Genomic DNA, 19,566 nt, shown 5'->3' with positions numbered 1-19,566 from the left:
ACACAGTCTATAAAGGATGGGGTGAGAAAATATGTTCTCTATTTCAGTTTAGATAGAGAAGCGTGTGCTTCATGACTCTGAATAAACTTCGTAACTCTTCTGTATACAGGTGATGCAACACTGCAGCTGAAGCATTTACTGTTCACTTAGGATATGTCTAATCTGACGTCTTTATTTAATAAAAGTGTGACAGCAGTGTAGTCAGCACTGTCTGAGCTGGTTTAAAACAACCTAGTTTATATTCTAGAAGTGATTCAGCTCAGATAGTGCAGAACTCGTTATCGCCCCCGAAGCTTGGTGTTTTGGGGACAAGCATGAGAAGCAGACCGTTTCAGTTTGTCAGCACGTCTCCATATTACCCTTCTGTCTTGAAAGAAGAGACAATTTCTGTAACTTCAGCAGCAAGTTGGCCCAAGGTGCCTAATCTGTGCAAAACTCCACGTTGCAGTATGAGAGGGAAGGAAATATTCCTAATGTCTTTGCTCGTGCAAGTCTTTCTTTCTCACTCAGTGAAAGAGCAGTGAGTTTGCTGCGTATGCAGATCCATGTATATCCTAGTAAATTAAACAGTGCCAGAGCATTTATCTTGCAATTATCTGGCCTTGTGCAATTGTTAACATATTCTCTGACATTATTTTGGCCCATGCCAACTGGGACTCTCGGATAATGCTACATTCCAGTCTGGGGGAAAACGTGGGCCTGGGACTGCTTCCAGCAGGTGGTGTGAATGAGGCCACCCTCTTTTGGGAAGGAAATATGTTTAGCCCAGGAGGCTGAAGCTGTGCCGTGCCACAAGTCCTAAGGACCAAAGAATGGATCTGGCCACTTACTATTAAGGCAGAATCTCTGTAACAGCAGAAGGGTAATAGGGCATCAGGGCTAATATCTAGAATAAGAGAAATCTCTTCTATGGTTGTACAGTGACTAGCTGGGACTGGAAAAGTGCATGTACAGGTCCACATTTGCAGAATTTCTGTATAACTTGTCATTTAAAGTTGTGTGCTCATTAAAGTTGATGCACATCTTGACGCCAAAGATTATTTTTTTTTGTTCTGCTCTCAGCTCAGATTTAATGTGCTTGCAGTTCAGTATTGCTCTGAGCTCTGTTATTTCACATGTCTCAAGACTATTTGTGAGTATTTCCATATTGTAACCACATAAACTGCTGCCTCTGCAGCTGCAGAATATGTACTGGTACCAGCACTAAACATGGTGCTTTACATTTTATATTTTTAAAATGCATATACATGAGCATATTTATTAAAAAATTGTTTTGGTTTTTTTTTTATAGGGAATCAATGGAAAAGATGGATTGCCAGGTCCTCCGGTAGGAAAACATGCTTTTGCATACTAGTGTATTTTATTCTTCACAGATACCATAGCTGTTTATCCTAGGTAGTTGCTTTCAGTTCTGCTAACAGATGAATATACAAAAAAGCCTTTAAGTGACATGTTTATCTTTTTTCATCAACAATTTTTCAGGGTGCTGTGGGGAGACCAGGAGACAGAGGACCCAAAGGAGAACGTGTAAGTCCCTTGTTTTAATAACTTTCTTTTTACTGAGCATCTAAGCACCTCATCAGCGCATATTTTACAGGCAAAAGTAAGAAATTAATTCTCTGTGAACTTCTAGCAGTCTTAGACAGCTAAGAGGTTTAGTCCTAGATGCCACTTTAAGAAATTAGAATTGAATTGGCTTCTGCAGTTAGAGGACAAACACATTTTATAGACTTTCTAACAGAGTTGGCCTGGACAGTGTAAATTGATCAATAGGTTGAAAATTGGAAAGTAGCTAATCCTGTTGTGAAGCTGCCAGACTTTGCAAGGCTATAAAGCTTGCCCCATCGTCACCCCTGGGATCCTTGTATCTCACAAACACAAATCATGTTTTATATAAAACAAGCTTGTTACACTTCGGCAGCAGGAATGCCAATGCAATACCTTACTGCTTCCCAAAATATTTAGACAGTTCTGTTCATGGTAACAAGATCACGGTGCACAGGAATCATTACGGGAGGTGAGAGATGATCTTTATTTTGCTAGAGCAAAGAAAATCCTAGCGCACACTCTTCTCCTGTTATAACGTTGCTAAAGCCCTGATGTCCTAATCCAATTGATACCACATTTATCTGATGAATCAGAAGAACACCTCCCTGTGTAATCTGGAAAAGGAAATCCTGCTTTATGACACTGAGGAGACATGAGGTTTTAACCGTTATTACAATAATTGTCCCTTACAAAAATTAACAGTTTGCAATGTTCTGTTTCAGCCTTTAAGGACCCAAATAAAATGTAAGAACCTTCTTATTGTACCACCTCCTGGGTACTGCATTACGCACTCAGCCTTGACATGCAGCTGTAGATGTAAATAGGGACATACGCTTGCTCTCGGAGAGGTCACAGATGCCTGAATCTGCTCTCACTTCTGAGATCACTGGCAAACATGTCATGATCTAGCTCCCTCTGTACAGAGTGAAATAAACAAGTATATATATACACGTATAAATAGTGTGTATGTGTATAAATATATATATATACACACGTATAGTGTAAGTAAAAGAAATATAGAGATACATGTTTAAAAATAAATCCATTTTCAGAAGTATTTTTGTCTCAAGTGATAATCAAAATATCTCGCAGCCTTTTATAACAGGAAAGTTACAAATATGCCCAATGCAGTATCTGAATGCAGTTTTCAGAAAGCTGTCAGTTGTTCCTTACAATTCTGCAGGAACAGAAAAGGTTTGTTGAAAACAAGGACAGATCTGCCTAAGAAATAACAGCGAAATACACAGCAGAAGTCTGCATTTCAGAGAAGAGATCAGTGGGGGAGTTGGAGATTTTTTTTTTTTTTTTCCCCCCCTCTGGATCAGGTATTACAGACCTGCATCTGTGAGAGAGATTGCAATGATTACAGAAAATAACACAAAGTCAAGGTTTTCTTGCAGCCATTATTATTACCGCTGTACAGCGTACTCCTTCAGTTTGAGACCAGCTGTTGCAATTACAGAAAAGAGAAGCATCAAAATTGGAAGGACAGAATAAAACTCTTGAGGTTTTCATGTCTAATATAAATATATCTTTGTAGAATCCATTTTAGGAAGGAAGAAGTCACCTGGGCTGAAATAATTTTACAGATCCTTTCAGTGACTAAATGCTGCTGTTATTACTACTTTATAAACCTGAGTGACAAATCAGTTGAAAACATGTGGTTTATAACAACCAGAAATACGCCTTTCAAGTCATTTCAACAACAGATTAAAGTCCTGGTGGCTGGCTCATTTATTGCTATTATCTGCATACCTTGATCACAGACTGGGAGCCTGCTGGACTAGAGCATGTAGAAACCCAGGCAAAACAATAGTTCTTTCTGCACAGAATTTAGTACAAGATTAAATGCGAGAGATGGGAGAACGCTAGAAAGGAGGAGGACTGAATAAATCAGCACCATAGGCAGACACAGCAAAATGCAAATGTCCTACCCTGGTTTTTGTAGAATTCATAGCGAAGGAGAGTTTAAAGAGGAATCTGGAGGGAGATATGAGCTAGTTTTATGAATTTTTGCAAGGAGCTTTTTCCAAGCACAAAGAAAACACTGGAGGCAGTTAAAAAAATGCTTGTTTGAAAAGTGGCTGTAGTATTTGATCTGCCTCCTACACATTGGCAGCCTGTAAAGTGGGAATGGTTTAGAATAAAAGCAATTCCAGGATCAGCTTCACACTGCCATAGCACCATGGTCTTAGAGAAACCTGCATTTTTCTTTATTTCTAGTAGAATAGCTATCTATACCTACTCTGCAGGGTTATAAATCTGAGAAATTTTATGTGTATATGTATGCCTTAAGTAGGTTTTTAATGAAGCCTTCTTGTAAGTATAGTAAATCTTCAGACAGCTTTTTTTATATATGCAGGTACATGCATGTGTGTATGCTCTCATTTGAAAGCACTATCAGAAAAAATGGTGTGTTCAGGGGCTCCCTATACTTGGACTTCAGTCTCCAAAAAAGTGACTAAACTAAAAATTATATTAAAGGCTATACCTCTGTCAAGTTTTGCAGTAACATATGGTAGAACAGGAGTTGTTCTTCAATTTTATAATGTTTCAGGTTGCTATGAGTGAAGTGGGAGATGGAGGATGGAAGCAAAAACTTTAAGGCCAGGAAAGAGCCTCTTCCCTGCAGGCTACAAAAGTTCCGCTTCTCAGTCAGAATCCTTCCTCTGCCCTGAATTTCTCAAGGTGTGACAATACACGTCCTGATACAATAACTGTATGCAGGACAGAACACCTTTTCCTATAAAGCTTAAAATTTATAGAAACGTGAAAAAGTACGCCTCTTCCATCAGAACAGTACGCTTCCAGTTCCCCCAATGCACATATGCTCCCTTTCCTGCTCCCATTGACTGTTGAAAATCTGAGTCTTTGACAAGGGTTACAGCTGTCTTTTGGGTATCACAACATATCTTGTCTTTTTTCTACTGATTAACTAAATTAGCTCTGTTTGTTGGAAGTCATTCCTGTGCTGCATATTTAGAGTTTTGCCCAAAGTATTAATGCCCAGAAACTAAAACTGGAAATCGGGCGTCTGCAATATCGGCAGGTTAGGTCTTTTAAGAGAAACACAATAAACATAACCACACTGGGATTGTTTCCATGTCACGCTGGCTTCCCTGACTATGTGATTGTGTTAGCAGTTTGACAGGTTGTATCAGGTTTACGTGGCAAGGTTCTGGTAATGGGGGCTGCAGTGGTGGCTTCTGTGAGAAGACACCAGGAGCTACTCCCATGTCGGACAGAGCCAATTCCAGCCAGCTCCACGACGAACCTGCTGCTGGCCAAAGCTGAGCCCATGAGTGATGTTGGTACTGCCTGTGTGATAGAAAGGATAAAAAATGCTGTGCAACAGCTGGGAGACAGGAGTGAGAAAACGTGAGAGCAACAACCCTGCAGACCCCCAGGTCAGTGCAGAAGGAGGGGAGGAGGTGCTCCAGGCGCCGGAGCAGAGATTCCCCTGCAGCCCGTGGTGATGAAGACCATGGTGAGGCAGGCTGTCCCCCTGCAGCCCAGGGAGGTCCACAGTGGAGCAGATCTCCACCTGCAGCCCTGGGAGAGAGGACCCCACATTGGAGCAGGGGGATGCCCAAAGGAGGCTGTGACCCCGTGGGAAGCCCGCGCTGGAGCAGGCTCCTGGCAGGACTTGTGGCGCCGGGGAGAGAAGAGCCCACGCTGGAGCAGGTTTGCTGGCAGGACTTGTGACCCCGCGGGGGACCCACGCTGGAGCAGTCTGTGCCTGAAGGACTGCAGCCCGGGGAAGGGACCTACACTGGAGCAGTTTGTGAAGAACTGCAGCCCATGGGAAGGACTCCATCCTGGAGCAGGAGAAGAATGTGAGAAGGAAGGAGCAGCAGAGATGAAGCATCAAGGACTGACTGCAACCCCCATTCCCCATCCTTCTGCGCTGCTCAGGCGGAGGAGGTAGAAGAGCAAGGAGTGAAGTTGAGCCTGGGAAGAAAGGGGGTGGGTCAAGCAGAAGGTCTCACTATCCTGCTCTGTTATTAATTCGCAATAAATTAAATTAATTTTCCCAGACCTCAGTCTGTTTTCCCCTAACGGTAATTGGTGAGTGATCCTCCCTGTCCTTATCTTGACTCACAAGCTTTTCATCTCATTTTTTCCCCCGTCTTGCTGAGGAGTGAGAGAGCGGCTGGGTGAGTACCTGACAGGCAGCCAAGGTCAACCCACCACAGAGGTTAAAATTACTGGTGTGAGATGATGAGGTCTCAGATTTTGATACTTGGGGGTTTTTTCTTGTGGTAGACTTTCAGAGTTCAGAGCTTCTGCGCTCTTCCTGAGGGCAATTTAAACTCCAGTTGGGAATGCATTATGGTTTCGGTTCATGTAATAAAACATTACAGGTTACAGTGGTCTTTGTAATGAAGCTTAGTTATAGTCAGTAATAAGCTCTAACTCACTGGAAATCATGCAGATTGGAGGACAGATAGGTGATAAAAATGGTATACAACCTCCTACTTGCATCCTTACCTTACCTTCTTCCTTTTTCAGTCTTTACATGTCATGTAAATATGACTTAAGAATGTAACTACACTTTCATTGGTTTATCAGTCACTGATGTTTCAGATCTGAATACAATTTAGCAGCACTTGCTGTAGATTAAGGATGCAATTAATTCCATTCATTCACCCTTCATAAATGTAGATTCTGAATTTATCTGGTAAAGATGTAGTCAGTTCTTGGTGCTGTTTGCTGCTCATGGTGGAGCCTAAAATTAGCTTAAGTGATGCAGCAAGGGCAGTCAGTGACCCTTAAGAACTGCCAGCTGTTCGTTTACCATCTGAACGTGTGACTTGCACCACTCTGCTCCACAGCTGTAGTTCAGTGAACTAATAGCTAATACATTAAGTCACTCTAAAAGATTTAATTCCTTATAAATAAAACAAATGCCATCTCAGCCATGATGGAAGCTGTGCTGGCCAGAACATTAACCTTCAATTTATTTTCTTGCAAGGAGTTCACTTATTATATATAGATTTGTGTGTTTGTTGTTTCTTTGATTAACTGAAATTTTGTGTACACACAGAAATAAAATATTAGGCTTCTAGGGAAAGTTACAGAAAAAAGGCTGATGCCTTGTGCCTGGGGGAATTTGAGCACCTAAATTCTACCTATGCCGTATTTGACTTTTCTAGATCCTTGGATAATGGCTATAAACTTTCTGCACCCAGATTCTGTCCTTGAAAAGTGGGTTACAGAGTCAAGCTATTATTTTTTTTGTCATTGACTTCAACATTAAATATGTAAGGAAACAAAGCGTTACTTCCTGTGTTTTCGGAGACGAGGGTTAGCCTGTAAAATCAGCTTCCCTGCATGACTCATAAACATCTATTTCCGAACAGGGAAGAATTTTCTCTTTAGCGTGCATGGGTGACTCTTCCTAGTTTGTTCCACTGCATGCAATGGTTTTCTTTCTGCTTTTATTTTACACAGGGAGACCAGGGTATTCCAGGGGACAAAGGTCCACAAGGCGAACGAGGGAAACCTGGCCCATCAGGAGAAAAGGGGGATGTGGGTCCTATTGGGCCACCAGGAGACAGAGGCTATCCAGGATCACCAGGTCATCAAGGTCCCCCGGGTTCACCAGGACCCCCAGGGTTTCCAGTAAGTAAATACACATTTTTCCTTGGTTGCTTGTGAATTCAGACGATGTGAAGGTGGCATGTGCTGAGCAGTGGAAATTCGACTGAGAAATGCCACAGTAGCAAAAAAACTAAGATAGCTCTGGGAGAATTTCACTGTTCAGTTAAGAGGTGGAAAAAATATATCCAGGGGATCAAGCAGATATTTTTAAATTCTTTTTTAAACATGTGCTATGGATAAACTTTAATTATTTATTTCATTAGCTCTTGACAAATCAGTATGGCTACTCAGTACTGTTCATTTTCATTTTTCATAAGCTTAAGGGCTAAAGTATAAGTCTTTGCAACTGAGAAAGAAAAGGAGGCAGCCAAAATGATTCTCAATAAAAGGGAAATCAGCATTTCAAAAGACAATGAAATGCTGCCCATCAGCTGTAGATATCTTGGTTTGTCTCCCTGTGTGCACAGGCACACATCCATGTTATGGGGTCTTTATACCCTCAATCAGATAGAGTAAAGCTCTAAAAAACTTTTCCAGTGAAGTAATTGGTCCTGCAGTGCAGTTCTAGTTAGTCGGGTCTGCATCAAAGCAGTTAGTCCCTAGAGGGGGTGAGAAGTTGGGAAATGCTATGCAAAAGGCAAGTAAAGCATAGCAGTGTCACTGGACAGCCTTAACTGTCTTACACAAATTAATTTCCATACACATAATGTGCTGATCATCTTGACAGTTGGGAGGGCCTCTTCCACTTCATGGTATTAGTGGTCTTTATAATATTGTAATGTGTTTGCAATAAAATGGCCTTTGCAGTTAAGTAGATAACACAAATACATTAAAATATTTAAATTTTGGTGAAAGCTTTACATTTTTAATGCTAATTTCAGCATTTTTTTATTTTTGTAGCATCACAAAGTGCCCTCGGTATGTTTCTTCTGATACATATCACCTTTTTTTTTCCTCATCAGGCTGATACAGTTTCACTTGAAGAAATAAAAAATTATATCAAACAAGAGGTTCTTAAGCTTTTTGAAGGTAAGAAAATGAAGTATTATACAACTAAACGTAAATCTTAAATTCTGTTCTGAATGTTTTATATCCCTACAGCCTTTATATACATTTCTTTACATGTCATCTTATGTTGGACTTAGCAGCTGCCCTGTTGCTGCAGCTGTACTTAACTGCTGTTTAAGTCTACTTCATTTATAATTGTTTGAACATAATTATATTATAGTATCTGTTAACCAGAGCATTTCCTTATGTAAAAGACTAGCATTAAAAGGCAGTTTGTTCCAAATCGTAATAGCAATCATATGCATCTATCACTGTAGATACATATATGTCATATATTTTTGCAGATATGTATGTATCTACAACGTATCATTAAGACATTAAAGATTTATTAAAGTGGAGACAATAGAAATATCTGATTATTTTGGCCACTTAGTGGATGACTATCTAAATGAGAGAAAGGCTTGACAGCTTTCAGCCACGCACATCTAAACTGCTGTGCCTTTGCACCAAACATCCCTGCTAAGCTCCAAAGCTCCCTTGCAGACCACCATCTTCTGGCACAGTTTTAGGCGAGTACCAGATTCAGCCAAAGCCTTTGTACTATGTAAGCTTTCTTAGGTGTGTCCTTACTCTGAAAAGGAAATATTTTTCTTCCCCAGCTTTTTCTTAGTCAGGGTTGAAAAGCAGTGACTCAGGTAGGTGTCTGAAACAAGCTTCTGCTCGAACACCTCCTAACAGTAGCTTCTCTTCCATTGCAAAATGCATTTCTTATGTCTGCAATGTGCTTAGCTATTTTGTCATGAGTATTTGTGGATACAAAACCTTTTCTCTTTTAGGAATAAAAGAAGTCATATAAAGCTTGAGACTTCTTAAACTCTTCAGGCAGTTTTTCACTTTATAACAAGGCTATCATTTTGTGTATTTTCACCCTTCCCCAGACTGCTACTCCTTAGGAGTTTAACCTACTATGTATTTCAAGAGCAGTTTGTTTGCTGAAGTTCTCTCCTTGTTACCATTCCATTTGAATGGGAAAAGTATTTAGTCTATTCATAAAAAGAAAGTGTTAAAAGGTGTCCTGCCTACAGGGAATATTGGTTTTTGTCTTTACAGCTGTTCAATTTTCTACACCTCACTAGCGTTCCCACAGATCTTCTATTTTTGGCTTGTTTCACTTTGCCTATTTTCTATCACCTTGCTTATTTTTTGTTTGATGCCCACTCTTCTCTTTAATCTTTCTCTTAAATCTTAAAACTCCACCACAGTAAATACCTGCTAAATTGTGGAATGCTTAGTTAAGTTTTTTAATCCAGTATAAATGAGACAGATTCAAGGTTAGTACCTATTTTGTCTACCTCTGAGGAACACTGAAATGTTACCAAATGCACTTTATTCCACCAGTTCATGCTGAAATCTCTGCAATTAATAATGTTTGCTGAGCACTTACAGGTTTTTTCACAACTGTTTTCAGGGTTTCAGCACATTCCAAGAACTGTTTGTGGTAGTTAAGCTCTACTTTGCAACATAATATGAGTTACAAACATGTAAGGTAGCCCTTCATAGGGGTGTTAAGTACTAATTATTCCGTGTTCATGTATTTTAAGTACTTCCATGAACAGGAGTCAGAAGTCACTTGAAATACTGGAATACATTAGTAAAAGAGAGTAGTAATAGAAATTTTGGTACAAATTAGTTCAGATTATTTCAAAGAAGGCCTCAGTACTTCTAGGAGCATTTAATACCTTGACATTTAGAAGGATTAAACACCTTACTTCCAGAAACTTCCTTTAGCTGGGGCTTAGGCATTTATTTATTTTCCCATACTCTGCTAGCAGATTTCTTACCCACTTTTTCTCATGTCCTTTGTTAATGAAGAAAGGATGGCTCAGTTTGTGTCCCAGCTGAAGCTGCCTGCTGCAATGCTTGCCTCCCAAGCTCATGGAAAACCAGGGCCCCCAGGAAAAGATGGGTTACCAGGGCCACCAGGAAAGGATGGTTTGCCAGGGCCACCAGGAGAACGTGGAATTCAAGGTAGGAATTCCAAAAAATGTTGCCATGAATCGTATCTTGAAATCTTTATATACCTGCTAATGATTGTTAAATAAGCCAGGATTACCCATCTAGCTTCCTAATAATTAACTTTTAAAACTGTACTTATGTTTTTCCAGACCAGATCTAAATATTAACCCATAGTAAATGTGTGGATTTTACTGATTAAAAACTCCTAATCAGTGCATTTTATTCTAATAAGTGATAAAGTTAATTACTGACAGATATCTAAAGCTGACAGATATCTAGACTACTGTAGCAGTTATTGTTTTCTCCAAAATACTTTAACAAGGCAGAAAAACTATGCCAGCACTCTAATGCAACTATTTCGATCCTGTTCAATATTGAGAGACTATCTTATTTCAGAACCAAAATTAGATCTCCAAGTTTGAGTGCTTTCAGCTCTGATCCTGAGACAACAGAGGGGAGGAAAAACTGAAGGCAAATATTATTCTTTAAGAAGCAGTGAAAACTGAAATATTAGCACGTGAATTCTTTTTATGGTGAAGTAACCTATTTTCACAAGTCAGTTTCAGAGTAATCGGCTTTTCACTAAACCCCAAACGGTAATTTGTATATTGCAATGCATTTGGACAGTATAGGGCTCTCGGTTCACTGAACTGTCTTTCACTGCAAAATTAGCTTCAAGGGACCCAGGCTCATTGTAGCTGCACTCTACTGTAGAGTCAGCCTCTCCGAGATTAAAAGGAAGAGGAGAACAGAATAAAAGGAAAAAAGAATTTATCGATGAATAATATTTTGTGGGTGGGTAATATGTAATTTGCAGTTTATCTGGAGGTAGTTCTCTATTATCTTTTGTTAGTTTGGTCTGCTCTGGAGTCAGAGCAAGTCAGACTGGAATGAAGAACATGAGAGCAAAGCTGAAGATGTGTGGATCCTAAAGCTATCAGAAGAATAAAGACTTACTAACATTGATAAGCGCAAACCCCTGACAGAAGCTTGAAAAATGTGATGAGCTCAGAATGAGAAGAACAAGAAAAAAGGATCAAGGAAAACAATAAAAGGCTTAGAATCTTACAACACTGACTTCATCATTACCTAAATATTCAGATCACTGTAAACAACTTCAATGTCAGTGCCAGATTGTTCAATGATGCTGTATGTGGTGGATAGTCTCAGACGCTTCTGGGAAGTGGAACGTTGTCCTAGGCTTCATTTCCAGCTAGTGAGCATCAAGAGTAAAGATGATAGCTATGCTTGAAAATAATAAAAAAAAAACCTAAAAAAAAGAAAAAGCTGCTTTTTCATGCCTTATGCTTAACTAAAAGTAGTGCCCCATGTATGCAGGATTTCCATTTATTTTACTGATATGCTCAATACTTCTTTTTGATTAGGAAAAGGTAAGCTAAGTGAGAAACATTTACTTTTCTGATACATCAAAAGATATATGAAATCATACTTCCAAGGAAAGAAAACCAAAAATTTGTCTTGCCTCCTTTTTACACTCTGAGTAAGAGATAGTCCCATGAGAGACGCACACTTACAAATACCCTTCACGCCTTTCCCAGTTGTGCCTGCACATGTTATTGTTTCGTGCCGACAGTAAAAAGAAATTCAAATCTCTGAGCGGATTGAAAAGTATCCTTCCATATTCCAGCTTATTTTCAGCCATAAAAGACATAGCAGACAAGAATTCTTGGAGAAGCACGTTACGTGCACGTGTGGCTGAGACCATCAAGGTAGCATGCTGTGTGCACGTACGCCCAAGTCATAATACGCGTTCGGTGTTGACTGACAGATATCCCTTATTATATTTCTCACTCGGGTGTAGCCCAAATTGCCAACTCCAGGGTTTTGCCGTGTGCGGTAATACGCATCTGGGCTGGCAGAGTGAAACATTCACTTGTCCCGTACAGCCAGCGAAAAGAAGTAGATATTTTTGGAGGGCAATTAACGGGACCTCTACAAACGCCTCCAGAGCCTGTTTGTGATGCCGCACACTGAGCAGCGATCTTGCTGGAGCCGGCCAGCGGGAAAGGCAGGCGTCACTCTAAGTCCGGGAAGGTGCTTAACTTCACCCGCGGCTTCGCAGGGGTCCCTCCGGACACCTTCAGTGGGGTGCCAGTTCCCCCGGGAACTGCGCTGGTATGACCTGGCCGGATTCCACCAGAGCCTCCTTCTGCGCAGCAAACCGATAGGTAGAGGTTAGTCCCAGAAGCCGAAAACATAGATACTAACTTTTGGAAGTGTAGGCATGGTCTTCAAAAAGTGTATTTAAGGAATTGCTAGACTCTTGGGCGTAGAGTCATTCATTCCTAATGAAGTCCAGAACTGCTACCTGCTGGCCTTCAGCAAGGTTGTTCATAGTGTACCGCAGGTACTTCCCAGTGGTTCAGGTACAAATAATTTTGATTTTATAGAATGGTCTCAATAAAAATATAGCATGCAAACAAAAAACAACAAAGAATTGCAACTTAAATTATGAAACATGCAATTGGTATTTAAACAGACTTTATATAATAGCGATTGGAAGATTTTTTTAATATATATACATTTCTTCATGTAAAAAGAAAATAACCTATGGCATATGCATCAGCAAGCTGATACTGTGAGGCAGTGTTACCAATGAAATGTACAGCATCAGCTTGAGGGGGAGCAGAGGAACTTGTTTACTCTCTATGTGTTTTAAAGGATGCTAATGTCTCGTAGAGAAAGAGGAAGTTTATTTCAAGACTTTATAGACAGGCTATAGCAATGTCATCCTTTTGCAAACAGTCTTTTGTCATGTGTTAGAGGAGCTAGATCAATTAACTCCACTGACCTAACTGGATTTTTAAAACTATAATAATAAGTGAATTTTGGTCCGTTAGACCAAATGCACCTTGGGATAATTTTGCAATCCAGAGATCTTTTATGTTAGTATGATTGGGTTTTTTTCTCAGTAGAGAAAAGTGGATTTCATCTTAGTTTAACTTCACTGTTTCCATCAAATTAAGGAAACGGGTTTTTTATAGGTCCTCATAACTCACGGTAGCCTCAAGGAATCAAACATCACAGCTCAGGAAAGACAAATACCATGTGATGAATAGTGAAAGTTCCTTATCTTTATTGCTAATCTCTGTTGTAAAATTTGTGTGTCTCACTATAATTATTAATTTGTGTGATGGGAGCATGTAGAAACCTTGGCTGACATCAGGAACCCGTTATAGTGGATGTTGTCCAGAGACAGTCACTCTTCTGAATAGCTGCACTGGTTTCAAGCGTTACGTCCTGTGAAATGTTCTTTGCTGTGGAGGGTGAAGTTAACCTATTTTACTTTGGTTTCAAACACAGCTACTACCTCTCAGCTGAGAGGGCTGTAACACACAGAAGGAATTCAGAATATGCACTGGAGGCTGGATGAGAGGGCTCACTCTTAGCACCCTTCCTGTTGCTTTGCAGTTGTCTGCTTTTAAGAACGCAGAGTATTTGCACAGTAAAACACAGTGGATACTTCGGTGTCATTGTTCCCTGTCGTGGTAATGTGTTTGCCTCTTATTTTGTATTAAAGAACCTCAGATTTCTCTAGATACTTGACGCGCTAGTTTCAGGTGCTGCATTATCCATGCGGATGGAAGAGGGTCTCTGTGATATAGGCGGAATAAGTTTTGGAGCTGTTTAAATGAGAGAATTTTTTACCTCCAAGTTCATAGACATGAACTTGTGTCATTTCCAAGTAGAGTTGAGGGTGTTGCAATAGCGATGCTTCTGGCTGTGATGTTTGCGGAGAGAACCAAACTAAGAGCTGTATTTTATCTATCGTCACTCATCTGTGAGCAGAAGAAAGCTTATCCGTTTGAACACGTACTTGCTACGTACAAGTGTGTACCGTACTGCCCACGTTGGGTACGTGTTTACATACCACGACTTTTGGGTTGCAGAAATCACAGCAAAATTTCTGGAACCCGAGTGAAAGGCTTTGCTAAAGCTGTCGCCTTTTGAATTAAGCAGGTACCTCTTACTGGAATTCTAATTCTACCAGTAAAAACAGACAGCATCTTATATGTGCCTCTACGTTAAAAACAGTAAATCAAAATCCAATTTATGTGTATTTTCCTTTGACTGTGTACGAGTTTGTCACTTTAAGCTCAGAGAGAAGGTGATATTATCCTCTAGAAGTGTAATCATGGCCCTACTTCTGAGCAAAGTATACCTCATTGAAAATCAAATATTTTCCTGCCAGAATTACACATTACATTGTTTGGATTGTTTACATATAGGCCTGTTTACTAATACGCTTACACCCTATTAAATAAAGCCTTATTTTTAGAAAAGGTATCTGGGAATTTTTGTATTAAACTTTAGTGTCAAGAGAACTTACCTGGCACTGTGTACAACCTACACCTTTGCATGTGTATTCAGATACAGCCAGTAATGGTTTACACTACCCTGGATCATATACTTGCATTGGCAGGCTGCTCTTTGTCCTATTGTGGGGGTTTTTTTTTCTTTATTGTCTTGAATTCCAGCGAAGTTGGAATCTTTCAGTCTATCTCAGTCCCTTTTCAATTATAATGTCTCAGATACCTACAGTAATGGTTATCATGGAGATTGTAAATGTGATATATCGTAAAGGTGATTTCTCACTTTTCCCCATAACGTAAAGAAATGCAAAACAAATGATTAGCGGCAGCACTACTTTGTAAAATTACAATTAACTGGGTTTGTAGTGAGAAATGTACTGTAACTGTCTATTGTAAATTAGGAACCATAGAGGTATATGTAAATAAATAGGAAATGTATTAGATCCTGTGGTTGTATGATTGAGCTTCTGAAACAGTAGCAACTACTATGCGTTACAGAAGATTTTCAGAGCAAACCAACTTGATGTAGCTGTAAATACTACTATGGTCATTAAAGAGCAAAATCAAGATTCACAACTGAGTACAAACACCTGCCTATTCCCTTTTCTGAGTGTTTATAGCTTGTGCACCTATATGCCTTGTACAATTCTGCTTAACACAGCTCAGTGACCAGAATGCATGATTAATACTAAGTTTGCTTCTCTGTGAGCTTTTAAACAGTTGATTTCCTTCTGTTACTTTATGCATGTCACTCTGCATGCATTTTCTAATGTTTCCACCTCACTGTAATTTCCTTGTTGGGGTGCTGAGAGAAGAGTAGGATAATCGTTGCTCTGTTTTGAAACCTAGAATGATTGCAACAGATAATAGACTTTCTACCAAAGTGTATAATGAGCCTGTGTTTAACGGAAACCTTGAATACCCTGTGTACCATTCCTACTGCATTGTGTCTGTCGTAACAACCCTGAATTGGTACCCACAGCACTTACAATAGTTTCCTTCTGGATTGTAAAGTACCAGTGTTGTCATAGATCGCAGCACATTGACAAGACAACTTTTGCCATCCATCTGCCAGTGCCCGTTAATCTTCATGAGACGTCAGGTGGATTGGTACCGCTATGCTGACTGGTCAGCCGTGACTCTTCTCTTTGAATTCAAACTAAGTTACAGCTCTTCACAAGAGGAAGTTTATTGTATGGCATACGCGACACTGGAAATATACTGGTCCCTGAAGCAGAACAAATTTAATTCTAAATGTGACCAGAAGTTGGCAAATTAATCTTCAGCGTATGTCACCTTACATGCCAGCATCTGAGGAGCTGGGGAGGGAAGAGGTTTCCTTATAATCCCTTTTAAAGTAAGGGGTTGTGGCAGGTGTCACACTTGTTCCTTTAAAAATGCCTTCATCCCCTGTCCTACAGAAATTACATGGTCTAAACAGAAAAGGTACATTTGTAGATGGAGTCTTAACTTGAAATATTAAGCAAAATGTTATACTGATAGCAATGAGTTCTCTACTCTAAAGCAGCCAGAGCTTTTCCAACTAATAAAACTTTTTACAAACAGTTTAAGGAGAAAGAAACAAGGGTTGCAGCACCCGAGAAGACAGAGGCTATTTAGAGAAATACAAAGCTATGGCCTGTGAAGAAAACGGACACAAATATTCCAAGTATAATTAGTAATTACACCTTGTTAATAACGTACAGCCACTTGGGTCAAAGTAGGTCTTGCATGCTAGAACCCGAAATCTGCACGAGCTCTAAAGACACCTCATTCCACATGTAATGCTGGAGTGGGAGTGGGTCTTCTCTCACATACAGGGGAATATCGAAGCATAGAACTACCAGTTTACAGTCTAAAAAGTGCAGACATAAAGATTTATGTAGAGCAGAGAGGGCGAAGTCTCGCTCAGTTTGTGGGCTATCAGAGAAGGGCTGCTCTGACCCCGGATGGCCTTTGGGTCGGTGCTTTCCGTCACTTCATCGAACGGGTAACACTGGAGCAGAATACACATTTGGTTCTTTATTAGAGGAACTCCAGGAAGGTAACTTAAAATCTCGGGGAAAGGTCCGGCTAGCGAACACAGCGAGAGTCCTCTGGCAGAGGATGCAACGGTTCCTGCTAGAGGTGCTCATATTTTCCGGAAGGAACTTATAAACATAAGAGCTGTCTCAGAAAAAAACCACCGGTCTCAGAAAAAGAAGCGAGCATGTGTTTTCCCAGTTACATTTCTCTTGGTAATTTCCTGTCAACAAGATATATGCAAGATCACTGTTCATAATAAGAGGACGCTCTTATTTTCCTGTCTTTATTCTGTGTAGGTTATAGAGGACAGAAAGGGGAAAGAGGCGAGCCTGGAATTGGACTGCCTGGTAACCCTGGACCACCCGGCCCTGAAGGTACAAGTCTCCAGATTTATTTCTGCTATTGTTATTTATGAACTAACAGGCCTTTCTCCTGGTTTTCACGCCGGTTTTAGACCCGTGCCTTTCCTCCCGAGCTCGGTCATAGCGTGAGGTCAGACCCACCTGCCTTCTCGCGGATGAGCTGGCACGCAGCTGACTGCCAGTGATGAAACGCGGGGCACTGCGCACGCTCTGGCGAGGACTCTGCTAATTCTAACTTTGTTTTACCAGCTACCGGCCTGCCAGGCCCGCCGGGAACGCCAGGCTCACCCGGACCGCAGGGGCCACCCGGACCCAACGGGAGATGCAATCCGGCAGATTGCTATTACCACGTATCACAGACTCGGTCACGCAGCAGCGGGAAATAAAAACCCTCTCCCCTAGACGCTTGGGTTCACCATCACTTTTCACTCCTCTCAATAAGTTAATTTAACCTTTGAAATATTTGGTGCATTTTTATTTTTTTTTTCCCCTCGACACTGCACGGTATGTAGATAATTTATAAGGCACGGAATTGAGCCTTTTTCTATGTTATTTGCAGTGTCATAATTACAAAATGATGACATATATTTTCCAGAGTGCATTCCATGTGTTACGTTTCTCATATTTATTTTGCTTAGAGAAAATAGGCCCAAATAATTTTCATAAGCTTCTTTATTCAAACAAAAAATATTTTATTATAACTTAAGACAGTATGTATGCCTCAGTATGTAAGCTGGCTTTATTTTTCTTGCTGGTGGTGAAGTTGAAAAGGAGAAAATGCATTTCAGAAGTTTTAAAGCGTACCTGTTCGTGGCGAGTGCAGGACCTGAGCTGGAGCGCTGGGAACTCAGTTTAGCCTAAATGTTCGCGTCCCTCGAGGAGGCTCCGGCACACCTTCTGAACCAGGTCTGCGCCGTGCACTACGAACGCTACCCACCATTTCAGTCGCTTCCTAGATGTCAAAGACAGAAACGAAGATGTGTTTAGCGTCTCTCTAATCCCATGCAATGTTTAGCTTCAGACTGACTGGAAATCGCCAGATGTAGCCCCGAGAAGCTTCTCTCCTGACTGGATGTTGTCCCAGCTGAGGGCTTGTACGTTCGTTTAGTCATGGTTACATATACTCCAGATATTAAACTGCTAGGGGCTGGTGTTGATGTTCTCAACTGAGAACTGACACGTCTCCTAACTGTTACGTGGACTTAGTAAGGGTAGTATCATCGCCTGTAATCAAGCTACTCTGCCGTTATGTCTGCTACAGCAAAGGCAATCCCTTGCTTTAGAGCAGAGGGTGGTGGGTACAGAGTGAGACAGTCAAAGAAGGAACTTCACAAGCCTCTAATCTTACTGTGGCACAGTTTTCCTCTTCCTCCTGCAATAATCATCTGCCAAAATAAGCCTGAGAAGAACATGGAGACAGTAGAACGCAAGACTCACAGGTCCTAATAACTGGTGTAATAACTCCTTGGAAAGGTGTACTACAGAGAGGACGACTGCATGCAGTTTGCAGGTATTCAGTAAATCCTACAGGACCAGACATCGTCAATGAAGAGGAAAACAGAACAAAGCGTAACTCCTATAGAGCTCCAAGGGCTAGGCAAAAGAAAAGAGGGAGAAAATCGATCACACAGAGGCTGATTCTGAAAAGGAGGGAGGAGGATTGGCCAAAGTTTCACTCCTGATTATTAGGAAACAGATGATCCTACATGAGTCCTACAGAATTTGCTACAGTGCAATAGAAAGTGCAAGTGCTATTGAGGGAACATGGACAGCTATAACCCACAACCTCAGAATAAACCCGTAGTACAAAAGCAGGACTGAGGGCTCTTGCCCTGCCATTAGGAAGCCGGTCATCCTCTCCCACATCAGGCAGGGAAGTGGTTTTGGTGACTTTGAGCAGTCCTGAGCTGCCAGGGAAGCGCTCCCAAATTGGAAGTGCTGCGATCCAGAGGAGCTGTTGTGAGACACGAATCTGGCGGACTTCTGGGTTTTGCTTAAAAAACAGTGAGGAATGACTGACGGGAGTCTTTAAAAGAAAAAAACCCACCACGTTGGCATTTGTTCTGAATAGCGTTCCTAGCCCTTGTACCCAGACCGGAGGAGCGAGGTGAGCGCAAGAGGTGGTGGAGCTCACCCAGGTAGCTGGGGAGCTCAGACAGGCCTTCAGGCATGTTTTTGGAGAATGAAAGCATACCCACTCGGCTTGTCAGTCAGTTAGGTGTTTGGAGGCAAGAAGGTGCTTGGCACAAAGATCTTTCAGTAAACCGAGAGATGTAAACGGGACGGGAGAGGGCAGGAGGACAGCAGAGAACCTGGGGGCTACTGTGAAACCATCTCCTGAAGGGAATCCGCGAGCTGTGATAACGCGCTGCAGCTGGGGACCCCTTGGGGGGGGTCAGGCTGCTTTCCCTGTCCCTCGTGAGGATGAGGACGGACAGGTCGAAGCCCACGGGCGAACCGCAGTCCTCGTGCCTCCTTCTCCGCTCGTCCCTCAGGAGGCAACGCCTGCCCCTTCTCCAGCCCAGCGTGGCCTCCGCTCGGCGGGCGAAGGTGCGTTTGGAACGAGTGCTCCCGCCTGCGCGTCCCCCCCCCAAAAAAAAACCCCACGCCGCTCCCTGTCCACGCCTCCTGTGCCCGCGGAGCGCCTCTCGGTTCGCTCTGCCGTACCG

At 41.5% G+C, this 19,566-nt stretch overlaps 1 protein-coding gene across 5 annotated transcripts in view; it reads left to right on the top strand.

Annotated features, from left to right (window-relative positions):
- COL19A1 (collagen type XIX alpha 1 chain) overlaps positions 1 to 17,298 on the top strand; it is a 199,407-nt gene extending 182,109 nt beyond the window's left edge. For 4 of the 5 annotated variants that reach the window (XM_052781799.1, XM_052781796.1, XM_052781797.1 and 1 more), the window contains 7 exons: positions 1,292 to 1,327; positions 1,483 to 1,527; positions 7,003 to 7,173; positions 8,115 to 8,181; positions 10,033 to 10,188; positions 16,832 to 16,909; positions 17,147 to 17,298. In XM_052781799.1, coding sequence (XP_052637759.1) covers positions 1,292 to 1,327; positions 1,483 to 1,527; positions 7,003 to 7,173; positions 8,115 to 8,181; positions 10,033 to 10,188; positions 16,832 to 16,909; positions 17,147 to 17,283 — 690 coding nt within the window. In that variant the 3' untranslated portion in view covers positions 17,284 to 17,298. Of the gene's footprint in view, positions 1 to 1,291; positions 1,328 to 1,482; positions 1,528 to 7,002; positions 7,174 to 8,114; positions 8,182 to 10,032; positions 10,189 to 11,029; positions 15,100 to 16,831; positions 16,910 to 17,146 lie in introns of those variants that run through there. The other variant, XM_052781801.1, reaches the window with a different exon arrangement.
- The last annotated feature ends 2,268 nt before the right edge of the window (positions 17,299 to 19,566 follow it).

Source organism: Harpia harpyja, chromosome 3, assembly GCF_026419915.1.
Source record: "Harpia harpyja isolate bHarHar1 chromosome 3, bHarHar1 primary haplotype, whole genome shotgun sequence".
Taxonomy (NCBI): domain Eukaryota; kingdom Metazoa; phylum Chordata; class Aves; order Accipitriformes; family Accipitridae; genus Harpia; species Harpia harpyja.
This window is presented reverse-complemented; position numbering and strand designations above follow the sequence as displayed.